The sequence below is a fragment of the Cynocephalus volans genome, chromosome 5 (genome assembly GCF_027409185.1).
Source record: "Cynocephalus volans isolate mCynVol1 chromosome 5, mCynVol1.pri, whole genome shotgun sequence".
Lineage (NCBI taxonomy): Eukaryota > Metazoa > Chordata > Mammalia > Dermoptera > Cynocephalidae > Cynocephalus > Cynocephalus volans.
This window is the reverse complement of record NC_084464.1, coordinates 43,645,098-43,667,748: the sequence shown is the minus strand read 5'-3', so window position 1 is coordinate 43,667,748 and position 22,651 is coordinate 43,645,098. Positions and strand designations below refer to the sequence as shown.

Here is a 22,651-nt window from a genome sequence, read left to right as displayed (position 1 = left end):
ATAGGCATGATTGATTAAATCACTGGCCATTGGTGATTAAGTCAATCTCCAGTCCCTATTCCCTCCCTGGAGGTGAGGAGGGGGCTGAAACTTCCAACCCTCTAATCACATGATTAATTCTTCTGGCAATCAGCCACCATCCTCAGTGGCTTTCCAAAGTCATCTTATTAACATAAACCCAAGTGTGGTTGAAAGGGACTTGTTATGAATAACAAAAGATGCTTCTTTCACCTTACCACTTAGGAAATTATGAGGATTTTAGGGGCTCCTACTCGGAGCCCCATGGAGACCAAAATTTACATTTCCTATCTTCACAATATCACAATGGGAGAGGAGCATTTTCAGGCAGAGGGACCAGCAGTACAAAGGTCTGTATATCTGGATTATTCATGGAGCAGCAGGGAGGCCTGTGCAGCTGAAGCCAGGTGCACATGAGGTCAGATTGGGTAGAGCCTTGTAGGTCATTGCAAAAACTGGCTTTTATTCTGAGTGAGATTGCCTCCTAGACTGGTCTTTCCATCAAGGGCGGGTTGACAGACTAACATGGTAGGATAGAGCTTAGATGCTCAGAAAAACTTCCTGGGATAGAGAAAGTTATGGCTGCTCTGACCATGGGATAAAAGTGAAGACTAAAGGTATATAGATGGACAAGTGGATGGAGAAGGAAACTCAGGGACTTCACACAGATGTGAGGAAAACATGTGAACAACAGACATGCAAGAAGGCACCCTCACCCAAATTCAGGGCCCAGCTCCCTCCACCACAGAGAGGGCCAGCTCACATTTAGGACTGAAGGCAGGTTGAGGCCTCTGGGCAGAGAGCTGCAAGGGCGTGTTGTGAGGTTTGTAGCAGGGATTCCACTGAGAACTTGGAAATAAGGGAAATAGATTACTGTTTGACGGGCTGCAAAGTCTAGATCTGAGATGAGATATGCAGAATCTCCTTAAAGCAGTGGTTCTCAAAGAGTGGCCCTTCCACTAGCATCATATGGAAACACGTTAGAAATGCACATCGTTGGGGCTCCAGTCCAGACCTGCTGATTCAGAAACTCGAGGGGTGGGGGGACAATGGGAGCTTTTTAATAAGCATCTCAGATGCTTCTGATACACACTCAAGTTTGAGAACCACTGCCCTAAAGAAATAGAGTGGCTCCCAAGCCTGCCAGGATTGCTGTGCCTTGGCTGAAGGTGTTAACATAGCTTAAGAATGGGTCAGTGGGCTGTGGGGCTGATTGATCAGCCTTGGAGGCAGGGAAGAGGGGTTAATCACTGAGGTCAAGTGAAAAGGGGAGAATCACTGAGGCCTAGTGTCCCAGTAGTCAGGGAGAGAATGCTGAGCTGGCCCAAGGAATGAGCCTGCTAGAACCCCTTATGGAACTGGCGTGTGTTGCTAAGAGCCCTTGTTATGATTCCAAGCTCTACAATTAGGCCCTATAGAGTGTGCCTACAAGAAGAGAATGCCCTGTTCAGAAGGCCTGTGTGTGTGTGCGCATGCACATGTGCATGTGTGCACGTGTGCACTGCCCTCATCTTCATCAGGCTCCTGGCCAGAGCCTCTAAAACCCTTGTAATTTCTTAAGTGGTAAAGGTGAAAGGAGCATCTTTTGTTATTCATAACAAGCCCCTTTCAACCACACCAGAGTTTATGTTAATAAGAGGACCTAGGAAAGCTGAGGATGGTGGTTGATTGCCAGAGGAACTAATCATGTGATTAGAGGGTTGGGAGTTTCAGACCTCCACCCCCCTTTCAGGGAGAGAAAAGTGACTGGAGATTGCCCTGGGTGTCTTCTTTTTGCCCCTCCCTTTTTTCTCTCCTACTCTTTGCCCCAGGAGACTAACTTATACAGACCACATCAAAAGGTACATCCACCTTTCCGCTGGTTTTGGGTGATGGGGAGACCTGGCAGAAAAACAGCAGGAGAGAGGAGACTGGGTTGGAGGTATTCATTCCCCTGGCTACCTTCCCACCAGGTCACCTCAGGTTGGTGAAAACTTCCACATAAGGACAATACTCCTCTCCAGGTGAGCTGCTCAACATGGCAATCTTCTCCCAGGTTTCGGTAGCCCAGAGGATAGGTTTCTGGTGATCTGTGAACTTGGGTGGGAAAAAATGGACATCCTTTTCTCATGTCAAATATTACATGTGTCGGGTTGAGCCCGTGGCGCACTCGGGAGAGTGCGGCGCTGGGAGAGCAGCGACGCTCCCGCCGTGGGTTCGGATCCTATATAGGACTGGCCAGTGCACTCACTGGCTGAGTGCCGGCCACGAAAAAGACAAAAAAAAAAAAAAAAAAAAAAAAATTACATGTATCACCTTGTCAAAGACCACTTCACAGTTGAAAGTTCTTATTCGAGCCAAACAACATTCTTTGTACTGATATGTCTTCATTTATTGAAACTGAACTTCAAAGGCCGAGCCCGTGGCGCACTGGGGAGAGTGCGGCGCTGGGAGCGCAGCGACGCTCCCGCCGCGGGTTCGGATCCTATATAGGAATGGCCGGTGGGCTCACTGGCTGAGTGCCGGTCGCGAAAAAGACAAAAAAAAAAAAAGAAACTGAACTTCAAGCTTGCCCGTATTTGAAATGTATTGCCTCTTATTTAATATAGTGATAAAGAAGTACATGGTTTTTTCTATCACAAGTTTTTATTAATAGCTTGATAACTGGAATTCAATACATTTGGTTTATTTTATGTTTTTTTTTTTTTTTTTGTCGTTTTTTCGTGACCGGCACTCAGCCAGTGAGTGCACCGGTCAGTCCTATATAGGATCCGAACCCGCGGCGGGAGCGTCGCCGCGCTCCCAGTGCAGCACTCTACCAAGTGCGCCACGGGCTCGGCCCTATTTTATGTTTTTAATGTTATGCTTTACTGGAATGCAGAAGGCCTCCATTGCACAAATTATGTAAGAACCCCTGCCGTAACCTCTCTCTCCCCTCATCCCTTTGGGTTTGGGGGTGGCAATATCCCCTGTGTTTCCCCTACACCCCACCCATACCTTCAAAAATAAACTGTCCTCATCAAATTATCCTGATTTGTGGGTGCTGTTTCCTGTTGGGACCCTGACTGATACAGTGTACGTATGTGTGTCTGTCGGGAGCGTGGAGGGTGCTGAGCAGAGGTAGATCTCTGCAGCTCTGTTTCTCATTGTAAATGAACAAAAGGGCATCCCGGTGCATGCACCAGACTCTGGAGCTTGGTTAATGGGAGTCTGTCCCTGAGGTGGGAAAACAAGTCAGGATTCTGAGCCTGCAAGGTGCAGCCCTGTGGAACAATAACCAAATTAACTAATGTTGCCATTGCCAGAAGCCTTCTCTTTTCTAGAACATCTCCATGTAGGGATTTGAGAGGAAAGTGGCAGCAGCTTATTTCTTTTTTTGGCAGCTGGCCAGTATGAGACCAAACTTATTTCTAAATTTCTTCTCTTGTCTCCTGGAAACCACATAGAGCAATAAAGTGAATAGAAACACACACACACACACACATACACACATACTCTACATTTTCAGTGAAGCTAGTGGACACAGAAAGCCTATAAACTCCAAATTATGTGTCTGTGTGAACAAATTTCAAGCTGAGAAGACAGTCCCCAGCAGTGCCTCAGGGAGGGAGGAAGGGGCCCAGTGACAGGTGATAGCACACCAATAGCAAATACTCATTGCTGGGAGGAAAGGCCTCACTCGGAGAGGGAGAAGCTGAGATCAGGCTGACCGAACAGTGGAGTACTGGGAAAGGTGGAAAGAGAAGGTTTTATAAAATGCCAGAGGTGGGCCGACCCCGTGGCTCACTCAGGAGAGTGTGGCACTGGGAGCGCCGAGGCTGCGGATTCGGATCCTATATAGGGATGGCCGGTGCGCTCACTGGCTGAGCGTGGTGCGGACGACACCAAGCCAAGGGTTACAATCCCCTTACCGGTCACAAAAAAATAAATAAAATAAATAAATAAATAAATAAATAAATAAATAAAATAAAATAAAATGCCAGAGGTGGCAGATCTCAGAAAATGCCAGCAAAATTCTCCTTCTAACATTCAGTGCATCCCTTTAGGTGCACTTGGGTGATGGCAGCCTGTGGGAAAACCCACTTCCCTGTGAAATAGAGATGCCTAAGGTAGTAGTAGAAGCTTTCTTAACCTGTGTTACCAAACAGGCTGTTGGGTCTCAATGTCATTGAAATGAACAAAGTAACAGCAGAATTTAAGGCAAGCAATGCTTCATTAAGAAGATATAGCCTTATACATAGGCAGTCAGCAAGTCAGCAATAGAAAAGCTATTTCCCCAAGAGAAGTTGGGGAAGGGTTTTTAACGGCAAGCAGTTCTTCAATTGACGTAGGCATCTTGCCTTGATGATTTCTGATATCTATACGGTGGTCGTGAGGGCAGGGTCGGTTCCAGGACCATCCTGTGTGCAACTCCCAAAGGGATCTTAAGGCTAATCTGTAACTTAATTTTTACAATTACAGGAAAAGAAAGAGTGTGTAGATAATGATAAGTTTTAAATAAAGCTAATAGTTATATTTTAACAAGTCTTGGGAGAGGGGTTTTGCAACTAGGTGAATATCTGTTCCCCTCTTATCTCAGTTTATTTTATCAGGGCAGGCCATAGGGTAATCATGTGCCCAGGAGGTCTCATGAATGAGTGAAAAATGAACAAGTATCCTCTGCGGGGAAAATGGAGTCAGTTTGGCCTAGCCCTATTCTGTCTCACGTGGAGACTGTAAGAGACAGAGGATGTAGTGGCTACACAGAGGTGCCAAATTTAAGGAAACATCCATTGCCATAGCAAAAGAAGAAGAGCCTTTGAACCTTGAAAGCTATCTAGGTCCTCTTCCCATCCCTCCACAAGGTCCTCCTGCTAATAATTCAGGAAAATCTAGCTAATTTAAATATGAGTTGTAGCTTTGCGTTGCTTCGCCCCCCACGGATTTGTCACTCCACTTCCCCTGGGTGACGGAGATGCAAAGGATTACTCAAAGCCCATCTCTACTGAGCAGTGAGAGGCCCCGAAGTGGTTAATCTCCCTTTGGGACCCTCAAGACAGAGGCATCCCTTCCTTGGGTAGTTAATGCTGAATTGGGGTTCTCTTCCTGCATTTATTTTCCAGACCAGGAAGTTACAGGAAGAGAACAAAGGTGGGGTTTTAGTTAACAGTATAGGCTGGTACTTTCAGTGAAACAAGCCAGATGACATTCCAGTAAGGCAATTAAGTGGTCCTATCAACAACAGGTTGATCTTAGCAAACATTCCTTCCTATAGCAATTCTCAGTATCTTTACATAACAATCAGTAACTAGTGTGCACACAAATCTTATCTTGCAACAGAGACTTATACCCTGAAGGAAATTTCCAGTCCTCCGCAAGGTCAATATTTGAAACTGCAAGGCTTTGGAAAACCAGGCCCTGTGAAGTACATATGCTTTATAGTATATTCCACATCTCCCCCATTTTATTTATTTAAAAGCAAAAGCAAAAGCTATAGATCAGGTTGGCATAGTTAAGACAAAAAGCATTTTGTTAAAGCAAAGTTAGTATCAATTAGCATGGCAAGTCCTTTTAATTTACTTCAGGTGAGGACTGGTGATGTCATTGTCACTCAGGGCGGCTGCAGTGGCATCACTCCAGGTGCTGTGAATTGGGTGTAATTAGCAATTGTTGAAACTCTGCTCTGAGTCCAGAGAGTTTGTTAATATTAGTTCACCTGTCCAGGACATTACTGCTTTTAAAGCATCTAGCCTTTGACAAATTTTTGATCGATTACAAGTCTTCTGTTTGAGAATAGGATGTCTCATCCAAGTTGCAAACACCCTCTTTAAGGCCAGGAAAATTTAGAGAATTGCTTTTGTAGAGAAGACGTTATTTCCCCCTTATGATCAAGGCATTCCTCATAAAAGAATAGATGATCAATATCTAGATTGAAAAGGTCTTACTTTTCATTGCATAAATCTCTTGGTGTTGGGAAGGCTCTTTCTGGTGATAGAAAGAAGCATCTCAGCTCACTTTCTTTCAGTGATCTGTCCCACGTCGGGAGGAAAGATGAACAGCAGGAGGAAGTAGCAGTTTATGCCAATTTATGGCAACATAAAGAGAAGTCAGAGCTTGGAAATGAGACATGCTATCTTATATCCAAAGTTCTAAATTCAATCCTGTTATAAAGAGAGAGAGAGTTAATTTTCACTGAACTTATAAAAATAGCCACATTGCCATAATAATTATAAGGATACTTAGTTATTAAATTTTGGGGGGATCAAGTAGGGAGAAAACAAATGTTTTTATCTCTGTTTTAAATGACATTTTACCAAACTGTTGTTAGTTATAGATAGCTGAAGAGAGAGTTTTCTTACATTTGGAAAACATTAGGAGAACCAGCAGTGTTTTAAAATAAGGAAATTGTAAAAACCCATAATTCCTTTTAATTAGTTTACCAATTAACTTTTGTTGTTTTGACTTTAGTGAACAATTTCACAAACCCATCAGTTTCTTCATTAGAATTTTGGAACTTTAGCTCAAAGCTATGAACTCAAAGTTTGTTGGGAAACTGTACCTATCAGAGTTTTTTCATGAAATATTTGAAGACATAATACTTTTAAATTGTAATTAAACCAAGATTATGACCGGTAGCATTTATATCAAGACACAGATATTTAAGAACTTTACAAGATTTTGGAACACATAGCCATAACACCTTCAGTACTGACAATGCTTTCCCATATAGTCTAATTTACTAAATAAGCCAATTAGTTTTGATACACATTTTATATATCCTTTGAGAAACTCCAGGGCCTTTGGAATTCCTCAAAGTTATTTTAAACTTTCAGAATTTAGTGTTGGAAAGCTGTGTCAAATAAAAAAAAGCTTAAAACATTTAGTTGAATAAAATCACAAATTATTACAAAAAATAAAACCAAAGTGACAAAGGGTTTCAAAGGCATCTGAGCACAAGAACTTATCATGAAATAAGTTTTCTAAACCAGCTATCTAAGGGACAAAGAAAACCTTTTACAATTTTGTATTAAGAGGAGTTAAGTGAAAAGACCTTTAGTAATACTGTTTGACTAGTAAACCCAGTCAGCGATGTGTGCTGATAAGAACATTTTTATACATTCAGGTTAGTAAATAGGCATCCATTTGTCAGAGCAAATTACACAAAGCCCAGTTTTAGTTTTAGCTATATTTACCAAATACATATTTATGGTTTCCTCAGCCAAAAACTTGGTGTATTACATTTATACCCTTATCAGATAATGCTAACTAAGGCTTATGCGATATTTGGCATAGGTTTCTTTTTACTAGCCATTTCAGGTCCCAGGTTTCCATGTGGCATTTGGAGCCATGTGGAATCCAGAGAGGCAGAGGGCAGTATTCACTATCTATGTCTAAAAGATATTGCTTCTCCCAGCATGGCCAGGAGGCAGAGCTGAGATAACAAGGAGATATATTGACCTAGAGATAAATTTAGGTTAAAAGGTTTGAATCAAATTTTGAAAATATATTTATCAAAACTTCAGAAGTTACTTACAGCCTGCTGCTTTAAGAAGACATTGGCGTTGTAATGTATGTTCAGTCTCCCCTTTCGTTAACGAATTATCCATATTTTAAAAGTAAAGAAAACGAAAAAATATCTCCGGGGTTGAAAAAGCTTAGCTTTGACCTGCCGCAGGCGTGCAGTCGCTAATCGAAAGCCACCTGTGATTCTCTTACCGAGATGCGTTTCATTGCCCTTATTAGGGACTCCCTTATTAGGGATGAATCGTTGGACGTCCTATTCCTCTCTAATGCTTGGCAGTTCAGTCTCTGGTCTGTGGAGAACGTCTTCACATGGGGCACCATTTTGTTGCTTTGCGTTGCTTCGCCCCCCACGGATTTGTCACCCCACTTCCCCTGGGTGACGGAGATGCAAAGGATTACTCAAAGCCCATCTCTACTGAGCAGTGAGAAGCCCTGAAGTGGTTAATCTCCCGTGGGAACCCTCAAGAGAGAGGCATGCTTCCTTGGGAAATTAACCCCGAATTGGGGCTCTCTTCCTGCATTTATTTTCCAGACCAGGAAGTTACAGGAAGAGAACAAAGGTGGGGTTATACAGTATAGGTTGGTACTTTCAGTGAAACAAGCCAGATGACATTCCAGTAAGGCAATTAAGTGGTCCTATCAACAACAGGTTGATCTTAGCAAACATTCCTTCCTATAGCAATTCTCAGTATCTTTACATAACAATCAGTAACTAGTCTGTCTTTGAGCCAGCAATGAGCTGTGCCACAAATCTTTTCTTGCAACAGAGACTTATACCCTGAAGGAAATTTCCAGTCCTCCACAAGGTCAATATTTGAAACTGCAAGGCTTTGGAAAACCAGGCCCTGTGAAGTACATATGCTTTATAGTATATTCCACAATGAGTAACATAAAGAAAAGACCAACGCATCTGTACAATTAACAACAAGAAAAAAATAAAAAAGAGCAGCACAATTTACCAATAGATGATGATATGCCAGAAGTATATTGCCAAAAGCAGATGGAAAATATAGCCGAAAATTTCATCATGAATTGAGAAACAAAACTTAGTATAACATTTCAGCAATGAAGGCCACACCTCAGAAATACAAGTGCTCAGAGAAGAGGCAGGTACAGGAGGGTATGAATGGGAACAGGAGGAAAGATACAGTAGAAAAATACAAAGCCATGTCAAAAATAAACACTAAATTTCATGGAAGAAGAGACACAGATAATATATATTTCTTTCTTTCTTTCTTTCTTTTTTTTAAAGATGACTGGTCAGGAGATCTTAACCCTTGACTTGGTGTTCTCAGCACCACGCTCTCCCAAGTGAGCAAATCGGCCATATATTTCTAATTTTTCAAATCACAAATGACTCGTGAAATGTTTTTCCTATTTTTTGAATTTGAGTGGCTATTTATCATGAACAGCTTTTGTGGAATGCTTTTATTGTATTGATTGAGAAGGTCATATGGTTTTTCCTCCTTCTTCTCTGATACAGTGAATTGTATGAATAAGAACTAGGAATCACATGAATTAGTGACTTGCTTTCCTAGGAAAAAGACACCTTGGTTAAGTTGTTTTAAATTATTTAGTCCATTTTGGTTTAAGTTTGCTAATATTTTTATTGTTGTTTGTTTTTTTATTTATTTATATTCATGAGTGAAATTGCTTATAATTTTGCTTTCTCAGATTGTCTTTGTCTGGCTTTTGTATCAAGGCTACATTAACCTCATGAAATATATTTTCTATTTTCTCATCTCTAGAATAATTTTTATTTTATTTTATTTATTTATTTATTTTTAAAGATGACCAGTAAGGGGATCTCAACCCTTGCCTTGGTGTTGTCAGCACCACGCTCTCCCAAGTGAGCCAACCGGCCATCCCTATATAGGATCCGAACCCGTGGCCTTGGTGTTATCAGCACTGCACTCTCCTGAGTGAGCCACGGGCCAGCCCTAGAATAATTTTTATATATTTGAAACTATCTCTGTTTTAAAGGTTTCATAACTATCTGGGCCTGTTGACTTTTTTGGTGGCTGAATTTTTTGGTAGCTGGCTGGTACAGAGATCCGAACCCTTGCCCTTGGTATTACAACACCGCACTTGAATCAACTGAGCTAATTGGCCAACCCAATTTTTTTACTGGTTATAGGCATAGCAGGCTTTTAGTTTTCTCTTGAGTCAGTTTTGGTCATATAAGTTTCTAGGAAATTATCTTATCAAAGTTTGCAATTATCTACTTCACGGATATTTATCTAAATATCTGCTATACTGAGATTTATATTTCCTTTAAATTACTTATTTTGTGTGTGTGCCTTTTCTTCCCTTTTTCTGCTTTGTCAGTTTGGTCAGAGGTTTATTAATATTAGTACTTTCTGTAGACATATATTTGTTTTCTGCTCAATTCATTTTTTGTTTTCTATTTCATTGAAAACAAAAATTCTGAAATTAATTTTCTTCTTAATCGTTTTTGGATTATTCTGTGTTCTTTTTCTAATTTCTTGACATCTCTGTTCAACTCATTGATTTCAAACTTTCTTTCCTAATATGAACATTTTTTTCTTTTCTTTTTTTTTTTTTTTTTTTTGCCGGCCAGCTGGTACTGGGAACCAAACCCTTGACTTTGATGTTACAAGGCTGTACTCTAACCAACTAAACTAACTGGCCAGCCCTGTGATATGAACATTTTTTTCTTCTACGAATTGTTTTAGCCACATCCCACAGTTTTGATAGTCTGTGTTTTCCTTGTTATTCAGTTCAAAATATTTTAAATTCCATTAAAACATTTTCTATTGGCATTTGAATTATTTAGAAGTAGGTTTCTAAATTTTAAAAATACATGAGAAGCTGGCTGGTTAGCTCAGTTGGTTAGAGTGTGGTGCTGGTAACACTAAGATCTAGGCTTTCATCCCTGTACCAGCCAGCTGCCAAAACAAAACAAAACAAAACAAGAAACCATGCGAAACATGAGAAACATGTTTTAAAAATTTTCTAATCTAATAAGTATTCTTTGATATTGCTCTTAAATTGCCATGGATTCTGGTCAGCAGTTGTGTTCTGCATGCTTTGGTTCTTTTTTCTAAATGTTTATGTTTACCTGAAAAGAATGTGTATTTTCAAATTATTCTAAGATTCTACATATTTCCATTAGATTGAGCTTGTTAATAGCCTGGTTTCACTCATCTATGTCTTTAGTAATGTTTTGCCTGCATGATTTATCAGTTGCTGAGAGATGTGATTAAAGTGTTCCTCTAATATTGTAGATTAATTTTTTTTAAAAGCATGCTTGCACAGAATCCCAGGGCTTGCGACAGTGGTGTCTGCCAGCTCAGCAGAGTCGGAAAGGGATTCTCAGTGGAGAGATGATTGGCCCCCAGAGGGAAAAGGCGAGCACCTCACCAGCCTTCCTTCTTTCTCCCACCCAGAGAGAAATGGGGAGAAAAAGAGCGAGAGACAGAGTGGGAGAAAGATGGATGGGGATGGATAATGTGGAAAAAGATGGGGAGGCAGAAAGAGATGCAGAGAGAGGTGGAAAAGAGAGAAACACAGAGACAGAGTGCGTGGCACATGGAACATACTCAGTAAATATTTGTTGAATGAATCAATAAGCAGAGATTTCTCTGTGTGTGTGTTTGTAGAGAGAGGGGGAGAGATGTGGAGTGTGGGTAGAGAGATAGGGAAGGAACAAGTGATATGAATGCAGATGGTGAGACAGAAAGACATGTGGGCAGAGATGTGGGAGATATGAGAGATAAGGAGAAATGAAGATGGGGTTCTGACACATGGAAGGCACCCAGCAGCATTGCTGGATAGATGAATGAGCCTCAAGCCTCAGCACGGAGGGTGGAATGGATATTGAGCAGAAAACACACTATCTATAGAAAAGGAATTGTTCTAGTTTCATCCTGAGATGACAAGGGACTTACTCTGCAGTGGGAATGAAGATGTGGGTAAGGACACCCCGATATTTCAGAGGCAGAATAGATAGGATTTGGAGACTGTTTGGATGAGGAAATGAGAGAGAAGGCAGAGTACGATGAATTACAGGGTTTGCCTCATGTGATTGGGTGGGTTGTGATTCCATTCACTGAGACAGGGATTACAGGAGTCTGACCCGGTTTGGGTGAACAGTGATGATTTTGAAATGCCTGTGGAACATTCAGCAGGAGATGTCTGGAAAGCAGTTAGATACTCTGGACTCAGACCTCAAGACAGAGGTCTAAGGTGGAGATGCAAAATGGGGACTCAACAGAGAATAGCAGTAATTAAAACTGTGGCTATGATGGGATTGCCTGGGTATGCCATGGTAGATGCTCAAAATTTGTTGAATGAAAGTGGGAGAAACGACCCAAAAGTCCTCCAATAGGAGAACGGTGTGAAGGCATGTGTGTAGGGTATAGGAGTCTGGAGGGACTCTGGCCTGATGGCTTTTATGTCCCTGTGAAAGAGGAGGTGAGATTCCAAAGTGGAACAGCTTCCATGGTGACAAGATTCAGGCATGGAAAGTAAAGGTGATAGTTGGAGTGGACAAGGTGAAGCAACTGTGAAGTTAGGGTATTGAAAAGGCATTTGTGAGACATGTCCAAGAATGTCCATAGCACATTCATTCATAATAACAAAAAATAGAAACAATCCAATGGTACATCATCCAGTGAATAGATGAACTAGCTGCAGTACATCCACATAGTGGAATACTACTCAGCAACAAACTACATACACACTCAACAACATGGATGAATCTCACAGACATTATGCAGAACAAAAAAAGCCAGATACGAGCATGTACTATGTGGTTCTATTGATATGATATTCAAGAACAGATTAAACTAATCTATAGGAGTATGATTTTTTTTTTGGAAGATGGGGTCTCTCTAGTTGCCCAGGCTGGGGTGCAGAGGCTATTCACAGGTGCGATCCCACTACTGATAGCAATGGGAGATTAGACCTGCTCTGTTTCTGACCACTGTTTTTCACCACTCCTTAGGCAACCTGGTGATCCCCACTCCCAGGAGGTATCCGTATTGATGCTGAGCTTTATGCAGACATCTGACTGGCATAGTGCACTACAGCCCAGAACTTCTGGGCTTGAGCAATCCTCCAGCCTCAGCCTCCTGAGTAGCTGGGACTACAGGCATATGCCACTTCACCAGCTAGGGGCATATATCAGTGGTTGCTTCTAGGATGAAAGAGGGATTGACCAAAAAGGGGCACGGGGAATTTTCTGGGGAGAAAATTCTCTATAATTCATGAGAATTATCTATACCTCAATTACAGAGTTGTTTAAATGGGCCAAAGGTCATCAAACTGTGCGCTTAAGATCTGTGCATTTTACAGTGTGTAATTATATCTCACTGTTTAAAATGTCATTTATGTGGACATTAAGTCCACCAGAGATATGGCAGAGGTTGAAATAGAGAGGAAGCTGGAAAGTCAGTTGCCAGCTCTAATGAATGCATGGGAGGCTGGACAATGACAACAAGAGGGAGAGACGGAAGGTCACAGGATCAAGTGCTATGAACTTTAGAGGAGAAGCTGTTGTCAGAGGCTGAAACTATCAACCTGGGGGCCATTCAATGGTTGAAGAATGTCAATGCGAACTTGGCAGAGGAGAAGTTCCCCCCACCTCGCACCTAATAACACTTGGAGGAGGAATCTCCAGGGCAGGCTGTGTCACCTGTGCTGGAGCTGTGGCACCCTCTGTGTTTTCCCCTCCTTTCCTGCTCTGAGCTGAGTTGGAAGTTTATTGGCCTTGACTGCCATCCAGCCAGCCCACAGATGACTTTAAAGAACAGAGACAGGTGCGCATCCCCACTTCAGAACTTTCCTATTTGTAGCCTTTCCTCTTGAGACTCTGGAAATAACAAGGCACATCATTACAACAAAAGAGTGGTTTGGAAGCCCCCTTGCTCTGGGACATGGAGTAGCCCCATGTGGTTGAGTGGGCACCTTACTCTGTGCAAGTATGGAGTTTTATCCTCAGGCCAGTTGCCCATTCCACGTTCTCACTGGTAGTGACCTTTCTTCCCTCCCCAAACCCTGGAATTCTCACAGTTGAAGTAGAAGAGACGATTTTCCCCACATTGATTCTTTGGGGTGGGGATAGGGTGTTGATAGCAAGAGGCAAGGTGGAAAGGGCAGAAGCTGGAATTGGGATCCAGGTGAGAGAAGCCACCATTGGTGCCTCAGGCCCTCATGTTTTGTGACCACCAGGGGGCAGCCCTGGCCTGCCTAGCACCTCAGTCCATCCGTCTAGTTAGATGGCCATTCCACTGCTGGAGAATGGCTGAATGGGTCCTTCCCAGATGGTGGAGCACTTGTGGTTGTGCAGGTGGCTTAGAGAGGTTAAATAATTTGTTCAGTGTTATATAACTAGTTCATGAGAGAGCTGACATTAGAACCTAGGCTGACTTCGAGCCAGCTCTCTTAACCAAGAGATAAACTGCTTCTCCAAAAGGTGGCATCTGGATAATACGAACGTATGGAGCTAGAAACACAGATACAGAGAAAAAATATGATTAGTATAAAAGGAGCTAGAAACAGTGTGTGGTGAGGGGTGGGCACATGTTTCACCCAGCATGTTATACCCAATCCTTCTTTTCTGTGTGCTGTGTTACCTCCTGTCAGTGTGTAATACACATGCCAGAGGGTGTGGCATATTCTTGGACTAATCCCTGTGCAACTGTGGAGTTATGTGGAACGGGATGTATCTATCATTTGTGTTTGTAAAAATACATTTTGTGTAATGGGCACTTTGTAGGTTCTCAATAAACGCTAGTTAAATGGTGAATAAAATAGTAAATGGGTGCTGGCTGGGTAGCTCAGCTGGTTACAGCTCAGCCTTATAACACCAAGGTCATGGGTTCCGATCCCCATACCGGCCAGCCACCAAAAAATAGAAATAAATAAATAATAAATGAGTGGATTTCCCAGGGGGTGATAAGTCTGAGCAGAAGGCACTAGACAAAGCAGACACCTGCTAGGGGTGTATTCCTTTAATGGAGATCTGAATATGAATGGTCCAAACTTCTCTATCAGCTGCACTCACTCTTCTGCCAAACTCACTCTTCTGCACTATGGAAGTAAAGCAGGAGATTGCTATGCAAATGCGGCTTCCGGACACTAGTACCCCCACTCCCATCCAAATCAGCTTGCTTCTCCTAATCCCCTCATTTCTAGAAATCCTCAAGCAGTGCTGGGGGAGGGCCAGACTGGAGAGAAGGAAGACTGGGAATGGGTGAGATGGGCCTGGGCATTGGTGGGCCCATGATGGCTCCTAGAGACTTATTCTGGGCAAAGGGCTGGACTTCTTGACCCTCGAGAGGTGGGGGAATCACATCCTAGTTTCACCCGCCCACTCGCCCACCCTTGTGTTACCAGTCATCTGAGCCCCACCCTCCCCCTCACACACTTAGGCAACGTGCCCACAAGCTGCCCGGCCTCCTAGAGACCCAGATATGTCCAGCAGCAGCATGCTCTCTCCTTAGGGAGGCATGCATATGATGCCCGAGGTCCCAAGCAGTTGAGGTCCTTGGCAAGTGGTGTGTGAGCCCTGTATGTCATAGGAAGATCCCCACCCCCATCTGGTGACCAAAGTTCTGGCCACAAGTAGTGGGTCCTTCCTTCTCCACCTCACCGCTCAGATTCCCCTCACCAACAGGAACACCCTCCGACCCGGCCTGGATGCTGTTGCTCAAGGTTATCACGGTCCATCCAGGTGACAGGGCGTTCCCTTTGGATCCCAGGAGGTGTGGGGCTGAGAGGAGGGGGGATGGGGAAGCTGGACTTAGATGCCCCAGGGGAGCAGGCTTGGTGGGACCAAACTTTGAGCCCCGAGGGGAACACCAGTTGGGGCTGACACCCAGTGGACTCTCTAGTTCACAGTCCCTCCCTGTGCCTTCTGTGAAGGGGTCATTCCCCACCTTCCATCCCAGAACCCTCTTCTTCTCAGCCACCTTCCCAATAAGATAAAGCTGAAAGGGCCAGTAAGACGGCCTGAAGGAAGGAAGAGCCTGAAGGAAGGGGTCAGTTTTTTATTGTTTTTTTGTTTTTAATGTGTCAGTTTTGAGTGATGAGTTTTGTAAATTTATTAAACTAGGATTATTAGCTGGTGTGTGTGTGTGTGTGTGTGTGTTTATTTATTTGGCAGCTGGCTGGTATGAGGATCTGAACTCTTGATCTTGGTGTTATCAACACCACGCTCTAACCAACTGGCCAGCCTCTAGATATACTATTAAGGAGTTTGGGAGGCCTAATTAAATCTAAGACAAATTTCTTAGTGAAACTGATTTTAATGAACTGAGAGACCTTATGAGGGGGAAAATACACACAGTTCAGTTTCTCCTACTATACTCTTAACAACATGTTTCTGACACCAGATGTGTGGGGGCATCTCCCCACACCCTAAACAAGCAGTTCTCCAGTGGACAGCTGGTGTCCTCTAATTCAATCCATTCTGAAACTATATATCTGCCAATAAGTGTCAGATCACACAGGTCGAGGGTTCAGTCCCCAGGACTGCCACTCACTTCAGATGCCAGTAGCAAGTCCGGGCCTCTGGAACTTCTGACCCAGCAGCTATAAATTCGAGTTCCCACAGCCCTCTCCTTGGGTTTGATTAGTTTGCTAGAGCAGCTCACATAACTTGGGAAAAAACATTTACTGGTTTTTTATAAGGGATATTTTAAAGAAAACAAATAAACAGCCAGATGAAGAGCTACATAGGGCAAGGTCAGGAAGAGTCCCAAGTGTAGGAGCTTTTGTTCCCATGGAGTTGGGGTGCACCACCCTCCCAGCATGCAGATGAGTTCAGCGATCCAGAAGCTCATAGTACCCCATCCTCCTGGGTCTTTTATGGAGACCTCATCGAATAGGCATGATTGAAGCCTGATCTAGTACTAATAGACTGAATAGTAAACCCAGCAAGGCCTCTGTTCAGGTTCTTCTTGGCCTCTCTGTGCAGCCTTCCTTCCTCCCGGGTATAGGGCAGGACCCCTTCTGAAATGGGGGCTTTATGACCTACAGTGAGACAAGGTAAGTCAAAGAATTTCTCTGGGCCGGACCGTGACTCACTTGGGAGAGTGCGGTGCTGATAACACCAAGGCTATGGGTTCGGATCCCAATATAGGGATGGCCGGTTCACTCACTAGGGAGAGCGTGGTGCTGACAACACCAAGTCAAGGGTTAAGATCTCCTTACCGGTCATCTCTTTAAAAATTAAAAAAATAAAAAAATAAAAAAGAATTTCTCTATGACCAGCTCCAAGACAGAAAGATTAGGGCTTTATGGCTGGCTTCAGGAAAAAGGGATTCTGGTTTATGAGACCAGCCTTGGGGAGTAAAAGAAGCAGGTGAAAGGAGAGCAGGAGAAGGGCAGAGAAAGAAACTGTTCTCTGTGGCCTTCTCCTGAGGCCTAAAGCAGCGCATTATAACAAAAGAACAGGGTTATTGGAGTCATGAGCCAGGAACCATGGATGAAAACGGATATATAAACATAATATAATATCACGCCTTAACTATCAGGCATATTCATTGGCTAAATGCAGGGCTTCCTAAAGTGTGGAATCCTGGGAACCTGGGGCAAATTCTCAGGCCCCACTCCAGATCCACTGAGTCCAAAACTCTGGGGGTGAGCCCAGGAATTTCTTTTAACAAATGCACTTCAGGTAATTCCATTATACACTTGAGTTTGAGAAGTTTGAGAATCACTGAAATAGAATGATTGGTGAATTTCCCTAAGTAGAGAATTTAATTAGGGATTTTAATAATTGGTTTAATTCATCATATGGACAAGTTAAATAGGGATTCCAACCAATTACAGCCACCTTTACCTGGAGATTTAATTAACACTCTTTAACAAAAAATAAAGTAGCAAGGATGGCTCACTATAAAATGCCATTAGTATTAAAATAATACCTGAAATAATACAATGAATGATATTGGTTAACTAGGCAGCCACATTCATTCATGAGCTTCAATTTCACTGTGACATAAAATTTCAGCAAAACAAGTTACTAGTGAATGTAGCTGGAGAATGATGGGAGGTGGTGAGGTGAGAGCTGGTAGGGAGAGGAATTGGAAAAGCGATTTAATCAGCAATGTTAAGAAATAAGATTGGTAAAGTGGGAAGGGTTTAATGAGGCACCCAAAGTGCCTGCCTCAGTGACCCTATGTGGGAGGATAGCTGGGACATTCTATTCAAGCCCTCTCATCTTTTCTCTTTAAGTAACTGGGGAGGCATTTCTCTGGAGCTTCTCTCTGCCCCCAGGATGCTGTGTTCTCTGGGTGTCCCAGCCCTCTGAGATTTGTACCCAGGAGGGTGGCCCTGCCTTACTGCTCTGCTCCTTCAATATCAGCTGAAGGAGACCAGCCATTGGCTCTGTCACATGGTACCAGGACAAGGTGACTCCGGGGAAGGAGGTGAGGAATGGGACCCCAGAATTTAGGGGCTGCCTGGGTCCCCTTGCCTCTTTCCACTTCCTTTATGACCACCAGGCTGATCTGCACATCTGGGACACCCGAGGCCATACCGCCGGCATCTACATGTGCAAGGTGGAGGTCCTGGGCGTGGGTATTGGGACAGAATGGGACTCAGCTGGTGGTGGAGAAAGGTGAGGTGCTGGGAGGTAGCCGGAAGCCACCATAGGACCCTGGGAGTCAGTAGTCCTCCCTGAGGCTCCCTGCCCCACCCCGAGCTTGTGCAGGCTTCTTCCCCAGGACCTGTGTGCCAAGCCCCTTCTCCCCACCACCCTCTTGCAGGACCTCCTCAGCTGGAGGTCGGCATAGTCCTCCTCCTTCAGGCTGGATTCTATGCCTTCCCCTTTCTGTCTGTGACCATGGGCAGTACCCTGTATTACCAGGGCAAGTGTGAGTAATGGAACCAGGAGCAGTGGCGGAAGAGATGGGAGGGGCAGTAGGAGAGCTGGAGGAGGGAGTGACAGACACCAAGAAGAGAAGGGGACTCTGGGGCTGTGGCACTGAGTGGCTCCTGTCATTTCTCTCACCAGGCCACTGTCATATGAGAATACACTGCCATCCCTTGGACGGCCTCTGAAGAGTGATTCCAGACCCGAGGATCCTGACCCTCTTCTAGAGACCCCAATAAATCCTTCTCTGCCCCACCACTAATTCCTCCTCATGAGCCCATGTATTTTCTTCTCCATTCTCCAGATGCCCCATTATGCCTGCTCTCAACTCTGCCTTCCATCAAGTCTGACCTAGAAAGGCTCAAGGGGGAGCTTCCCAGCAATCATGCCGGGTCCCCCTTCCCTACCATCCTGGAGCTTGGCCCATCACCCTCTCCGAGGCCCAGGAGGCTGAACTCCACTCTTCTGAGAAATGGGGATCATCAGATATGATTATTCCTACTTGTCACCCTACCCCTTTTCAGCCAGGACCACAGACAAATACTCTTTTCCGGCCTTCAGGGGAGTTCAGTCCCCTAAACACTGTTCTTCACCCAGTAAATCACGACTTGACCCCAGAGTGGGTGAGTGGGTGAGCCACAATAGTTTCAGTGATGGTCATTGTGAATGGGGGCTCAAGATGCACTGAGAAGCCTGAGACAGAAGGTGGCAAGACCGAGGTCTTTATTGGGTGGACCCCAGGGTGACCCTCCCTCCTGCCCCGCCTGGCTTGAGTGAGGCATCTGGGGATGCTCATGTGGGTTTGTTCTTGGCAATGCAGGCGTAGTTGGCACTGGGGTCTTCCTTTTTGCCTTCCCCTTCTCCGTCCCCAAGGTCAGGCTCCTCAGTGCTGGGCACCGGCAGCCTTCGAAGAGATGCATAGTGGAGCTCCAGAGGTGCATGGTGGAGCTCCTTGTCAGAGAGCTGGGCCTGGGGTCAGGGCTAACATGCTGATGGGAGCCGCCTTGGGATCCTTCCCCCTGCAAGCTCTGACCCCACCTCCCCGCTTCTCAGCCTTCCTTACCTCCCTGCCTCCCTTTCTCTCTGAAGACGTGCTCGCTCTCCCCCTCCCCCACCTCTCTGCGCTGGCCTAAGCTCTTGTTCTTTTCTCTCATTGGTCTTTCTCTGTGTGTGTCTCTCTTGTTTTCTCCCCGTCTCTTGCTCTTATTATCTCTCTTACTTTCTCTCTTCGTTTCTCTCTGTCATGTTTTCTGTGTCTCTCTCCTATTTTCTCTCTCATTTTCGTCTCTTTGTCTCTCTCATTCCTTCTTCTCTCTCTTCCTCCTTTCTGTCACTTTCTCTTACTATCGCCACACCATTTGCCCTCTCTTCTCTTTCTCTTGTTTCTCTTTTCCTGCCTCTCTCTTATTTTTTCTCTAATTTTAATTCTAATTTTTCTTATTTTCTAATTGACTGTCTGCTTTTCTCTCTCATTTTCTCTGTCTCTCTGGCACCCTCATGCTCCTGCTTTCTCTCTCCTTTTCTCCCAGCGACCCCATCTCCCCTGCCCTCTCCCCGTTCCCTTCCCCAGACTCACCCAGCTCCTCTCCAGCCTCTTTACTGGAAGAAAAGCAGCAGCTCAGCACATCTCTCCAATGGAGCGTCTCCAAGCCCCCCTCACGGGCTCCCCACCCGCCAGCAGGCGTTTCCTCACTTGCTGGCTTCCTTGCGGTTCCCATGGCCAAAGCCCTGCCCTCCCGCTTCGGACACTTCTGTCACCTCGCCCGCCCGACTTCCCCATCTTCCTCACCCAGGGCCTCCTGGGAAAGCCATGGGAAACTGTGCAGGTGGGCAACACGGGCAAGCGGTGGGTGAAGCAGGGAGGTGTGGGTGGGGCTCACCTCTGTGATGGAGCCGATACAGACAGGTGGACAGAATGACCACAACCAGGAGCAGGAGCCCTTCCAGCCCCCAGCCCCCATAGAGATAAGGGCACATGTCTGCAGGGAGAGGGTAAGTGTCAGAGGGTCCAGTTCTCTCCTCACTTACCCCATCCTGCTGGTTGGTTGTGGGTATCTCAGCCTCCCTCTCCAACAGTTTTAGAGGCAGAACAAATACTTTCAGACATTCTTCACCCCAGGCCTGGTTATCTCACCTCTTTCCAGAGGTGCACATTTCCCATCAGTTACTGTGCAGCCCCGAGGCTTCCCACTGCCATTGCCTGCTGGGCCTCCGTGAAGTCCCCTTCCCTCCTGCACCAGTGGGTCTTGAGAGGCCCTGCCCACTTGCTTGTGCTCTGCACACACCCCTTTTCATGAATTGCTCCCTGACTACTCGCAGCCCTCCCTGTGCAGAAGTGCAAGGCCTCTTACTTACGATTTGCAAAACAGTCATTACAGCAAGATGACATTGGGTCAGAGACAGAGGACTAGTGTGGAGGTCAGGACACTTAGCCCCTGCTCTCTTAGGCTAAATGGCCTGGTGCTAGTCACGTGCCTCCAGTTCCTCATCTGTAAAGACAGGGGCCCTGTGTTACAATGGTTCCCAGGCTGAGGGGCCTCACCAATGTGTCATTCATGATCTGGACACTTTGCATTTCTCACTGCTAATCCCAATGACAATATGGGGTATTATGGTGCCCATTTCCCAGGTGAGGAACTCGACTCAAGCCCAGACTTTTACAAGGACCTCCATCCTAGAGTAGTAGAGCAAGTGTTCAAGGCCAGCTCTGTCCAGCTCCAGAGCTCACCCCTTTCCCTCTGCCCTAGGCTGACCAGGTGGTTTGGAGGGGCCTATCCAGGCATGGATAGTTCTAGGTGCTGGTGGGGGGATGATAGAGGGGGAGAAGCCAGGGTCTGGCTGGGGCATGGGGTCTGGTGAAAAAGTAGGGAGGATGGCCCTAGGGCCACCCAGCAGCCGGGGCCACTCCCTCAGCCCCAGAGCATCTCAGGAGAGTGGGGTCCTACTTGACTGATGTTACAGCTGCTTCCCACAGCAGATACTGCTGGGGCTGAAGTGGGGCACTGAGGAGTATCTGGGGCCCCATAACTTCCCCTCAGGCACTTCCTGCCCTCCAACCACTGGTTCCTGTTTGAGGGTAAAGAGGGGCCACTGACTGGCCCCACAGCCAGATGCACTGACTAGGGTCTGGAAACTGACCCTCCTGGGTTTAAGAGGAGGCTGCGGTGTGGGGCTGGGTGGGGAGCAGAAGCACAGGTGGAGGGAAGAGCCAAGGTAGCCGTGAGGGCAGTGGGAGCAGAGTGGATTGTTTTCCATTACTTTGGGGAGCAGAAACTCAGAGGTTGAATAGAGCTTTCCTCTAGGGCCCACAGAACCTCAAACTCATACTCTCCCTCCCCTCATCTCACTCTGGGGTGTGACCATCCTCCTTCCCTATGGTTTTCCCCTCCAGGGTCCCTGCCCACTCCCAGCTTACCCAGAGCCTGTGGACTGCAGGGCGGACACACAGCAGACTGGCCAGAGCCGCGCCACCTCAGACATTCCTGCCCCTCCTCTGGCTTTAACTTCTCCCCCTGCCTGGGTGCCTCCCCAGCATCATTAGGAGAGGAAGTTTGGCTTTGAGGGTTAGGATTACAACATACTTCCTTTTAGACTCCTAGGACTGTTACTAGGGCTGTAATCCCCCTGAGCTCCAGCCACCCTATTGGTCCTGCTAGTAATCAGAGAATGTCCACCTCCTCCAGGTGTCTTCCCTGATGAATCTTTTCCCAAATACCCCTCACTCTGCAGATTTCGGATGACTCACCCAGTGTTCTGCAACTGTATCGTGCAGGGAGCTTGGCTGGCTGATTAACAAACAAGAGAATCAGAGGCAACCAGACTAGATCTATGTGAGCACTGCAGATAGATCTAGAATAGAAAGTTGGTGACAGGTTGGTGTTGGGAAATGGGTAAGAAGATGGGGGCAATCCAGGTGGTCTTCCTGTAGGAGGAAGCATTCTGGTGCTGAGCAAGAACTAAGTAAGGGCAGTGGTCCCAGGCCCTCTGGACAGAAATCTGGGTGAAGCCTTTTTAGTGGCACTTGATGGAGAGGGAAATGGGTGCTGGAGGACTGCACACACAGTCCTTGAGGAGGGTGAAGACTGGGGAGCTCACATGGAGGACAGGGCTGAGGAGATCTGGTGCCTGGGTCCACATGCATTTATTTGCATTTCCTTCTCCAAATTCAGGAACTCTCTGCTACTTCCTCCCCCACCCCCACCTACATCCTCAATGTTCCCCTGCAGAATGGTAGGACGATATTCGGGTTTTTAAAAAATATTTTATAATTAAAAATTTCGAACATGCAGAAAAATAGAAAGAATT

General features: G+C 45.4%; 2 protein-coding genes across 2 annotated transcripts; one reads left to right on the top strand and one right to left on the bottom strand.

The window, feature by feature from the left end:
• Positions 1–14,715: 14,715 nt before the first annotated feature.
• NCR3 (natural cytotoxicity triggering receptor 3) lies at positions 14,716–18,573 on the top strand. Its single transcript, XM_063098269.1, is given in 6 exon segments — positions 14,716–14,740; positions 15,143–15,199; positions 17,749–18,061; positions 18,063–18,091; positions 18,240–18,347; positions 18,488–18,573. Coding segments are annotated over 6 exon segments (618 nt in total).
• Positions 18,574–19,138: 565 nt separating this feature from the next.
• On the bottom strand, positions 19,139–20,745 carry LST1 (leukocyte specific transcript 1). Its single transcript, XM_063098268.1, has 4 exons — positions 20,702–20,745; positions 20,227–20,325; positions 19,923–19,945; positions 19,139–19,315 (listed from the first exon to the last, which is right to left on the bottom strand). The coding sequence occupies exons 1-4, from the start codon at positions 20,733–20,735 to the stop codon at positions 19,139–19,141; spliced, it is 333 nt and encodes a 110-aa protein (XP_062954338.1). The 5' UTR covers positions 20,736–20,745.
• Positions 20,746–22,651: the final 1,906 nt, after the last annotated feature.